The 11,526-nt window shown below is 33.4% G+C and overlaps 2 protein-coding genes across 2 annotated transcripts; one reads left to right on the plus strand and one right to left on the minus strand.

Annotated features, from left to right (window-relative positions):
* Positions 1-1,882: 1,882 nt before the first annotated feature.
* Positions 1,883-5,748, minus strand: LOAG_06081 (gopc protein; the record flags this gene model as incomplete). The annotated part of the gene is made up of 10 exons (XM_003141619.1): positions 1,883-2,024; positions 2,126-2,220; positions 2,710-2,874; positions 3,218-3,359; positions 3,442-3,561; positions 3,813-3,988; positions 4,783-4,854; positions 4,968-5,057; positions 5,193-5,300; positions 5,623-5,748. The coding sequence occupies 10 exons, from the start codon at positions 5,746-5,748 to the stop codon at positions 1,883-1,885; spliced, it is 1,236 nt and encodes a 411-aa protein (XP_003141667.1).
* A 2,662-nt stretch (positions 5,749-8,410) lies between these two features.
* LOAG_06083 (hypothetical protein) lies at positions 8,411-9,148 on the plus strand (the record flags this gene model as incomplete). The annotated part of the gene is made up of 2 exons (XM_003141620.1): positions 8,411-8,563; positions 8,900-9,148. The coding sequence occupies 2 exons, from the start codon at positions 8,411-8,413 to the stop codon at positions 9,146-9,148; spliced, it is 402 nt and encodes a 133-aa protein (XP_003141668.1).
* Between the last annotated feature and the right edge of the window lie 2,378 nt (positions 9,149-11,526).

The following is an 11,526-nucleotide window of genomic DNA, read 5'->3' on the forward strand; positions in this document are numbered from 1 at the left end:
AAAGGCTAGCCATACCTCCATGATAGCCCCGATGGAGCTTACAGAACTTCTCTCTGATCCTTATATATATATATATATATGAAAAAATCCCGAGACAGTTCTTTACAACCGAGCAGACGATAGATCCTCTTCGCTTATTCTCCACGATTGAACCACAAACGACGACATCGCATATCTGCACCATTGAACAACAAACTACGATATTCTTCTATTCGCTAAATGATTTCCCGTAACATATTTCCAACTCAACGATCTGTCAACTAATCGACAGTCAAATTATTGTCCAAGGCAACGACAAGGAGTTTGTTAGTTGATCATACTACTTGCTTTTTCTATAACCATTTATCATTGCTTACCAATTCATCGTGTAATATACATATATATATTTTATACCTTTTCTTGTTGGTAACTAGTAATATTGTGCAAGAACAATATTACATCCCGAATAAATCTGTATAGCCGAGAAATGAGTTCAACAGAAAAACAATTTCACAGCACTTACGATTTATGCATACTTTTCCGCCAAGATGCTCAGGGCTTCGAATTCTCCTCAGGTTTTATTAAGTAAATGGTCAGCTGTTGCGATGGACTCTTGTAGAATTCTTTTGCAAATACGTATGAAATTGGTTCTGCACAAAGATACTGCGGTTAGATAATTTTGAATTACCGATTACTTCTTACAGCCTTATAAATAATGCCAAAAAATTCATAAAAGAACAAATTGTAGGCGAGAAAATTCTTCACCAAACAGCCTATTTCAATTGCTAATGATTCAGTGATTAAAATAAAAATATAGAAATGAATGATTATCAAACAGTATGAATCTACCATGGAATGAAGCATCAACACTGACTATTTCAATTTAAGTAACTGCGAATAAGTATGATGACTTGAGACTGAGAGGGTATTCTGCTTCTGTTAAACTGTACTCTAAAAGTCTGGTGCATTTGTTTCCCTAACGTCTATCTTTACTATCAAAAAAATCCTTCATTTGTCTTTCCCGATCTTTTTTATGTTTTCATGCTTGAAAGTTATGTTTGATCAAAGAGTACATTTCAAAATGCCTCGATTTGGCATTGATTCAGGCAGTTGTAATCATGCAAAAGTTGATAACTTAGTATGCCATCTCCAAAGAAAAAGCATTTATTAAAGTTGCTATCAGTGATTAATGATTTGCCTAACAAATACATCATATTAACTTGCCAACTGTTGAATTATTTTGCATAATATTTCATTGAAATTTCTTTCGCTTTACATCTCTCATTCAATAATGCTTACTCCTGATCAAACAAATTATGCAAATTTTTTGGTGGAACATGAAAACTAATGTAAATGCATCATTATGACTGATATTCTAATCATGCATTTATTACCAAAATACATATTCTCATTAAGTTTCAACTCCTAGTGAAGATTAAAGTGTTGCACAGAAATAACTGTTGCACAGAAATAACTCAAATAACAGTTAACATTTTTGAAGCAAGAAAGGAACAAAGTAAACTGCAACCACTTTTTAAATAAGTGAAAAAACGTTGGGATTTCCGAAGCTCCCTAAAATATATACAAATTATTTATTACAACAGCATCATTTCATAGAAATTCTCTTTTCAATAAAAGAAGAAAAGCACTAATTTTGTGTTTAATATATTTAATGTCGACAGTGGACATTTTAAAAATCTTCTGAGATCATTTTACTCTTGGTAATGTCAGAATAATTTTGAGCGAAAAGTGAATGATATCAGCAATGATATGATTAGCCGTGTAGATTCACACCATATCCATCAGCAGTTTGGAACAGTAAATATAATCTTAGTTGTTCTTGATAATCAGATTCATCCAAAATGGCTTATTAATCATCCTTAATGCCCTATTATCATCCTCTTCAGACGGTACCACTTTCAGCAGCCAAATTGTTATCACTGTGATGGGATACAGATGATGAGCAACTGCTTGTCGTTTGTTCCAACGTGCTCGAACTCGCCATCTGTTGCTCACGATCCGTAAATGGTTCATATACGTTGAATCTAATAAAAGGTGTTTAAATGAAAAAGTAGATCTGTATAATATTATGATCCAAGCATTGATCCTTCTCAAAAATAAACAAATAAAAAAGAAAAATAATTACAAGAAGCCGCCTTGTGTTTCAACCATTACGTCACCATCATCATCACTATCCTGATCCGGAGCCACGTAGACCACTTTTAAATTTAATTCGCCTTCCTGAAATTGTGTTAAGCATGTAAAACTGAAAAACCATCAAATTAAAGTAACATTTTGCGCAAGCGAAATTAATTCTGCTCGATAGTCTCATACTTTGCAGACAATATAGATGATTATAATATTCAGCAAAAGAAATGTTTCAGTCACAGGGCCAATCAATAAGAGAAAGCAAACTCTCTTCAGGTACTCGAGAACTTGCAGAAATTATATGCAAGTGTGACAGACAGACTAAAATTAGTTCTTTAAAAGTATTTACTACTCTTTAAACCATTACAGAAATAATTCATCAGTAACACGGTCTTAGTCATATTGAAATTGAAATCATTGAAGGTTAAAATTCAGGTAGCACTACTGAAGGGCATATTTAGAGTGTGCATCTATAACTTGAATTAATTTACGAACTGAAATATTTATGACAAGGGAACTACTATATCATAGATTGAAGGTAAAAAACTGTAAAAAAGATATGCACAAGCAGTAACCTCAAACCTGTTCGGAAAGTATACGCACAGCTTCATTGTGCTTCGCAGTACGTAAGTCAATGCCGTTAACGGACAATATGGCATCACCAACAAATAAATTGCCACATCGTTCAGCTGGTTGATTAGGATGAATTTCCGAAATTAGAATTGGTACACCGTGTTCTTTTCCACCCTAAAACAAATTAATTCCTCTACAAAAATTCCTAAAAACCGATAGGTAAGTAAATATGCAAGTTGATCTGTTCAAAAAAATTGTCAAGAATTTTGCACAGGCTCGCTTCGCAGTCCTATTGATTTTCCTGGTACTAGGATTACTTCATTCATATCAAGCCAAGGTAGTCCCAGAAAGATAATAACGAATGTATGCACCCGAAAAAATGTGTGCACCCTCTCTTTAATCGTAGCAGAGTGTTCGCTATTTACGCTTCTTAGATGAAGACAAATAAGGTAAAAGGTCCTCATCTGAATCCGGACAGAAAATCACCATTTAAAATAAGATGGAGTACAAATAGCACCGTAATAGATATGCCGAGACCTTCGTGTGAGTCCTTGACAAGTTTAACACTGCGCATTTGTCCCACACCTTTTTGTTTCCGTAGGCTTTGGCAATCATGATGAGGTGGTGATGGCAAATACTTTCGACTACCCCTTCTTCCTCTGTAAATGACTCAACTGGTTACAAATTTGCTGTTAACCAAACACATCAATATTAAGATTTTCAAGGCTACAAGTAACATACCTGCATGCTCGAATCACAGTTTTATGGCGATGAAGATGAATTTCGGCTTCCAGTTGGTTCCATAACCGATCGTGTTCAGCACCACGCATATCTCTGCCAAGCAATTGAATTTGTTGAATCCTGAAATCAATGAAGAATTGGTGATTTTTGAAAAGCACTATCTACTTTCAGGAAATTACTTATTGTTTGTGTTGCCTTTTGCTTTTAGATGGTGATGCACATATTTCCAATGATTGGCAGGCAGTGCTCTGACTTAATCATAACTTTGCCAGAAAAGATCCAGAACTAAAAATGCTTCTGAAGAAAGTGAAGATAATAACAAAGGGACTTGCTCGTTCAGCTGTTTAATATTTGAATTATTTAAATCAAACCTTCCAGCAAGTTCCTTGTCCAAGTATTTGGCAGCAAGTCTAGCACCGTAAACTTCATTTTGCATAGCCAGAATCATTTGACGATATTTTTTATTTTCATTACGAAGAAGCTCCACTTCCGAACGAAGTTTTGCAGGAGGCCGAATTTCAGATCGAAAGGTTAGTATCTCTTGCTCCTAATTGAAAGTTGAACAGTGAGAATTAAGCAGGGAGAATCAAGTTATTCAAACGGTAACTTTCGTCTCATTATGAGTTACTTTATGAGTGTGTTGTGCAAAAAAATTTTGAAATTACAAATCAACATACCAGTAGTATAATCAACGAAGATGTTGCTCAAAATTTATTTTTTTTAACAATTTAATAGGCAGGCAGATTAAGATAAATAATTCACTAAAATCGTGAGCCTCTATTGATCTTTGGCTATGTCTGGCGAACAACTGCTAATATTAAATAAGCTAATAATTAAAACCTCGAAGCTGATGCAAAATATGTAAATAAGAAATTTCAACTCTGCTGTAGGAAGTCAACTGAGTTATTCCTATTGGAATTGCTTATGACCATAAGTACATTGTTGTTCAAGACTAATTAGAACCTTTTACCATTGATGCCTACTAAGTTTTGCAATAAGTATGAATGAGCTTATTAATTGTTTAGTCTTCAAAAGTAGTAACTAAATCTGGATTCTTTGTTAGCAAACTGCAAATATTATTATGAATACTGAATAAACCGAGGTTTCTACTCACTTGCATCATAGTCATCCTACTATTTTAGGGACTTTTAATCCTTTTCTATTACCATGATTTTAATTGGTAAACTTTAGTAAAATTTGAAATCTTCGTGCGGAAATTTTTTGAATACGTGTCACTATGTTTTAATCTATTACTGCAACTTTTTAAAGATCTTTGAAAGAATAAAAACGACAATATAAGATCTTTTATGAATAGTGTTTAAGAATATATGCCATACATACCAGTTTTTTCTTGATCATGTCTGATTCATGTGGAGCGGTTTTGAAATGTACTTGACAGTGCAAACTGTGCACCTGAAGATTTCCAAGACTCCAGTTGATTTTGTCAATGAGAAAAAAGTTCTCGATTTCCCTAATAGATTGCAAAAAATCAGACCATTTGAGATTTTTTTCATTAAAAATAAGACCTGAAGCATGAGTTGCTGAGATTCACGTTCAAGTTCGTAATGAGCGGATCGCGACAAGCATAAATCATTCCTAAGTTGTACCAGTTCTGCCTGCAATATCAAGTTGGAAACCACTAATTTACGGATATTCTTTTAGCAGAGAAACAAAAGGGAAAACAAGTAGAATGTATTCCGATTTCATTTAACAGAAATGATTTCCATTCCAACAACAAAGCTATAAGAGACCTCCTGGCGTAAATTGCACTGGAAAATCGTTTGCGCTTTATGCACGAGCTGAGCAAATGCACCACTGAGTGCAGTCATCTTTTGACGGCTCTCAAACATTATATCTGCCTGGAAAGCCAAAAATTTTTTTGGCAGAATGCATAAGTAAAATTACTTAAAGCAAATTACTTAAGATGAGAAAATCAAAATTTCTTAAATGATATCGTTTCAATTTATGAACTTGATCTGGAAACCTGAAGATCTGTAAAATGATTTCCCGTGTTGATTTTGTAATATAAATTAAATTCATTAATTGGAGACTAAATTTATGAGACATAAACGAAGCATTTGAAAATTTTCAATTAAATTCAACGAAGCCAATTTTGTTAACAGAATCAGCAGCAAAATAGTACGTTTGAGAAAAACAGATAAAAGTAGAAAATTCAGTTACCTGATCGGAATCAATTTCGCCCAGCAACAAATCCAAGTCAACAAAAGCTTTGTCGAAATCTTTTTCCAAAGCATCCAGCCAAATTAACATTGGACCGACAACTGAGCGCTCGTCCAGTGCTGACATTCTGCAAAATTTTGAATTTACACCAGATAACCTTATAAATGCGAAATAATTTGTAGACACCATGCGACAATTTACATCGAGCATTAATATTGACTTCATGACATTCGATTGAAGCATTCTGAAACTTGACAACTTATTACTGTCAGAAGATACACGCAAAATAGAATAACTACGGTAACGTACACTAACTTATTAATTTATTAACTTGAAGTATGGAAGCAGTAAGAAGACATAATTTTCCATTCAGTCAAGTTGAATTTTTCAGGAAACTTTAAATTAATATTTAAAAAAACCATTTATGGTCTGCAAAGAATGCTTCATTAAAATTCCACAATTTTATTCATCGCAAAGAAGAACGAAGTAAACGAAGTAAACGAAAAACAAAACGACTATAGTAAGCTATTAATATATTAACTTTTAAAAAGAACAGAAATAATGAGTCTAAACCATTATATGGGTGGAAGTTTCGGAAGGATCAGTTTTATGCAAATTATTGTTTATTTCTGTAAGAGAAATTTGCATATCAGTTTAATTGAACTTTTGCTAAAGGCAATAGATATACTTAAAATGTGTTTGAATGTATTCATCTAGAAATTATTCTAAAGAGAAAAACGACACCGATTACATGATAGATGTCACGAAAGTCATTAACTGAGTTGCATTAACTTGTACTGTATTTCCTTACAAGAACAAGCTTTAAAAAAATTCGCCAAACAAACTTTTGTTGTGAATAGGTTTGCTACAATTGTACGAACAAGAAAGCATTAAAATTAAACTACAAATATTCTGAAATCGATACAGAAACGATTCGGTCAAGACACACAGACTGGTGAACTTAAAATTTTCAAACAGTTGAACGATAAGATTGTTAGTCAGGTTGTCTCTAAATCTCAATTTATCGTCTATCTTATCTCAGAATTTATTTACAATTATCTTTTCATAACAATCCGGAGAGTGTATGAAAAATGAAGAGAACTGCTTAGAGAAAGTATACGAATTAGCCGCAAGATTAGTTCTAAAAGTTGCAGGATGAACAAACATATTTAAGAGAAAAGAGACACGCAGAAATGCAACCATCTCATGAATGTTTTCCTTTCAACAATGTATCTATCCTTACTGATGCATAACTAAACGTTTTGAAATTATTTTACGTACTTTAACATTATCATTCACTGTTCTTTCATTTACTTCGTACTCACTATCTATCCTCATACACGATAAATTATTAAGATTTAAATTCATCCCACTGAGATGACATTTAGTTATCTCTTAATTTGAATTTTTTTCAAGCTTAATCATAAAAAAATTCTCATGTTTCTGCTTTAAACAGGTCATATTCCAAAGACACGTCAGGTCGCATAAACTTTGTATTTCAGTTTCCATGACTCATATTCTGAATAACCAAAATTATTTTCTTGAGTCATCCTTTTAGCTCATTGTATCCTTGCAACTGAAAGGAATCGAATATCCATATGTGGTATCTTCTTCGAAGTTGCATTACATCTTAGCATCACATCTTATCAGCAAATCATTTGAAGAAAAAAAAAGGCACGAAATTTATAAATTTGATGTGATTAATGTTGAAAGCCTTGTCAAGCGATTTTACAATGTATAACGTTATGCGCTACACTGCCGAACAGTATAGAAATTTGGAAGGCCTTGTAGTTTCAGGAAGATGGATGATTCTTTTTCTTTTTTAATAAATTAAGTGAAACTACGAAAGTAAAGAGGATAAAATAGAGTTCGTTTATTTAAAAATCTGAAAAAGCAGAAGAAAAATTGTAGGAAGCTGAAGGAAACCAGTCAGATTGCTTCACTTGACTATTATTTTTCGTTCTTCAAACCATTTGAAAAGACGATAATCCCTAAGGGAGTGCTAAAATCATTCTCCCTTTTTACATACATATATCAGTGAAATTTAAATACATAGAAGCCATTCTTCCCCAAAATCTTAAGTTTTTACAAAGTGTCTATAAGCCTCTAATTTAAATTAGTACTCAGAAGGTTATGTACCTCTTCTTTCCTCGATGATTCAGCAAAATAAAATTATACACGTGCTAAATTTCACCAAGCAAAAATGAAGGATGAAGGATCGTCATTTCAAAGCTCTTGCATTATTTTCCAGAAATCGATATCAGGCAATTTCCTCAATCTTTGTTCAACAAATTTTAGCTAAAGGATGATTAATCACTTCGAGCTTTTCTTTCTGTATTTGAAATTTGAATCTCCACAATTTCAAGCCATCAAAGAAATTTGTTAAGCACATTTAATTTCTATTCGCAACCCTCATCAAATAAATAATGCATCTATCATATTCCATTCTAAAACCAAATAAAGTCCTCTTCTCATAGATTGTTTATTCCTATGCAGATGGATAAAATCATTCTTCCTTTTCCATTTTCCAGTCCTTATTAACGAGTTTTCCTATTTCAATTTTAAAGAAACAAATAATGTTGCATTACGCTTCAGAAGTGTCTTTGAATATTTCGGTGGGGTTTCAGATGAAATCACAAAGAATTCCCTAATGAAGATTCTCCTTGTGATAAAAAAAAGAAAACTTTTCAACTTTTTGCATGAGTTCTTTTCCCACTGAATAATCAGTTGTTAAGTTGAAAAAGAAAGAGGAGAGCTAATCAGAACTTGAAAATAAAAAATGGACAAAATGGCAAAATGGACAGAGCAATCGCTGTATAGATGCCTGCAGCATATCAGTTTATTGGAATTTTGTATCCGAACTGAAATTATTTTTTTTAGACTTGCTGATAAAAATCAAAAAAAAGCATTAAGTGGTGAAGAAAAGTCGCACAGCCGTACAGTATCTCTTTCACATCATATCCGAACAATTTTATCAACAACAATCGATTCCGTTCCTCTTCCATCCCAAATAAACTTCGCCTTTCATACCTTTTACATTCATCAGAGTAACAAATTCAGTGGAGCTACAGGAAAAAAAAAATGGTAAGATTAGAGTATCTCTTTACGTTTCAAATAAAACTTTCAAAAATGCTAGCATTCCGCAGTACTACTCTTACAACGCATGAAATTGAGTTGGGTACCTAAATGAGGCTTTTAATAAAACATTTGAACTCAAGTTTGAACTCTCCACTGAGTACTTCAGAATGGAGTTCGCTGAAGAAATATGTTGCTGCAGTGGAGACCTCTTCAAGACTTTGTCACAAGAGTGAATGACGATAAGAATACGAAAGTAAATAGCGCGGTATGCACGATCTTCTCTGGTTCATCTAAATTAAAAAAAAAAGCGATCAACGAATTATATTGTTCGGGATTCCCTATGAAAGAAACAGAAGAAGCAATAAACGAATATCAAGGAAGATATCATACATACGCAATACATTTGCAACCTTTAGATAAATCTGGAATTTCACCGAGACCAGAATGACAAATGAAAATGGTTGTAAGACCGGAACTTCAAGGAAGGAAAATAAAAAACACTTTCAACATCAAACAAAGAAAGTGAATAATGATTTGATCTTAATGTGTGGGTAGGACGTGTTGATCAATCCATATTAACATCCAATGACCGTTATGCAGTGTCCTTTTCTTTTTTTTGCAACTCACTACTATTCCATTGTTTCAATGCAGTGAATGCGTTACATGTTACGTGGTATCAGAAGCTTACAATCAAAGAAAAACACTTTTAAAGCTGTGAAATTCATTACTATTATTGTAACATTTAGCGCCACTGTCGTAGTCATAGCTTCTGTTACTTAAAGCTATTCAAGCCACTTTTTTGAGTTGCAATACCAAATGAAGCGAATGAGGTAAAAAGTTTCCTATAAGATCAAAAAGTTTTGGATATAAGAATTAGTAGCATACATAACTGACCTGTCAGTTGCACTATGGGATGGTCATCTTCGATAATTTTTTGTTTGAATATTGCGATCAGTTTGTCTTCTCCGTAAATTAAAACCTTACATTTTCTTTTCCTTCTCACTCCATCAAAGGTATTATGATGCACTGGAAGTGAGTTATTATGCGAATGAACAGGTTTATATTAAAACATTTAAGAAAGTGGAAAATAGCTGAAGTAACTCATTATGGTGCAAAAAACACAGCTATACCTTCACATACTTGCAGAAATAAGTAGTAGATGCTTACATCACAAGATATAAATAAATTCAAACAATCTGGAAGTGGTAGGAATTCTAAAATTTGAAATAGCCTTGGTAAAATGAATTCGGAAGACACTTGGTATTTTCTAATGGATTCCTTTTACATACTTATATTGAGATGTAAACAAACAATCTTTACTCTGTTTCACGGTATAAAGATACAGAAATATTATATAATTGTTCAAATAACTCTTGAAAAACTTCTTGAATTTTGAATTTCGAAATGAAAAATATTTCGCTTCAAACAAGACTTTTGCTCGAATGTTTGGAATCAACTCAATTTTTTCGCTTCTTTAAATTTCAACTCCTCATTTACCAAAAAGGAGTGATAAGACCAATCAGGTCAGTTTCCACTAAACAAAAAAAAAAGTGACATCGGTGAAAAACAAACATTGATGAAGGAATTTTGCGACATATCTTCTTAGATCGAGATTGAATTGAACAGAGTATGTGACCTAGAGTGAGTACCTCAAACAGATGTAGCGATGCAACCACGGTGCATACTGATACAGAATACCGGATGCGTATTCCGGATAAGGGCACTCCTCATGCAACAATTTAATAGCCAAAGAAAACGGAATTATTCAACTCTCACAGCTGATGATTGTTATACTAAAACGGAAAGGATGAAAAGAATGACATTGCCGTACTATTACGATTAAACATGCGATATGATTGACCTATTGGAGCTATCTGAACCAGTGCTTTCAGTGTCAACGGTATAATGACAACATTAAATCAGGAGTTATAAATATCAAAGTATATGAAGGAATAGCGATACCAGCCAGTCGAATTGTGGATATATCATTTGTAGCTTTATTTTATATCTATTTTAGTTCGTGTCATCAACCAATTAAAGGGATTAATGGTCCTAAAGTAGTCATAAAAATATAGGCCCTACTTACTTCAAATTTAACCATTGTTTAACCTCATTCTTAATTGTGCAAATTGTCTCACTGTTCATATAAAGCAAGCTTTTCTTCTTTATATGATGACTTGTAGGAATGATAATAGCTGAGGCAATCAACAAAGCAAACTTCATTTCGAAGGACAACGAAAGAAAGGGCAGATCGTACGGTTGAGAAATTTGTTTTAGAAGAGGACAACGAAGAAACTGCATTACACTGGTAATCCCCTAAGGGTGATTGCTGCCATTGCTAAGCTTTTAGCCAATTCTTACTAAAAGCAGCCCTATTTGATAAGCCTCTCTCCACAGGACCCTTCAACACCCTCTCCTTCACCGCCCTTCACAGTTCAGCACCGAATTTCGTTATCTTCCTATCCTTTCATTCATCGCTTCTCATCATTGCAACTATTGTTTCCTGCCAAAATCAATAGCATAATTAATTGGACTATATCGCTTTTACAATGGAAAGCCCGTTCACTCTCTCCACTTCCAGCAGATACAAAATCTTTGCTGGAATATTCCATTACAAAAATATGAGGAACTGAACACATTGAAAATTACGTACCATTAGAGGCGGCGTATGCAGTTGATTTGAAATTATATCCGAAGTGGAATGTAACTTCCCGGGTTTTATAATATAGTTGTCTGAATCCGGTGAAATGACGTGGAGAAGACCAGACAATAAGCAGAGATATAAAAAGTTCCAAAAATTCGGAAATAAGAGTCACAATTTACAGA

Source organism: Loa loa (assembly GCF_000183805.2).
Source record: "Loa loa unplaced genomic scaffold supercont3.148, whole genome shotgun sequence".
NCBI classification, from domain to species: domain Eukaryota; kingdom Metazoa; phylum Nematoda; class Chromadorea; order Rhabditida; family Onchocercidae; genus Loa; species Loa loa.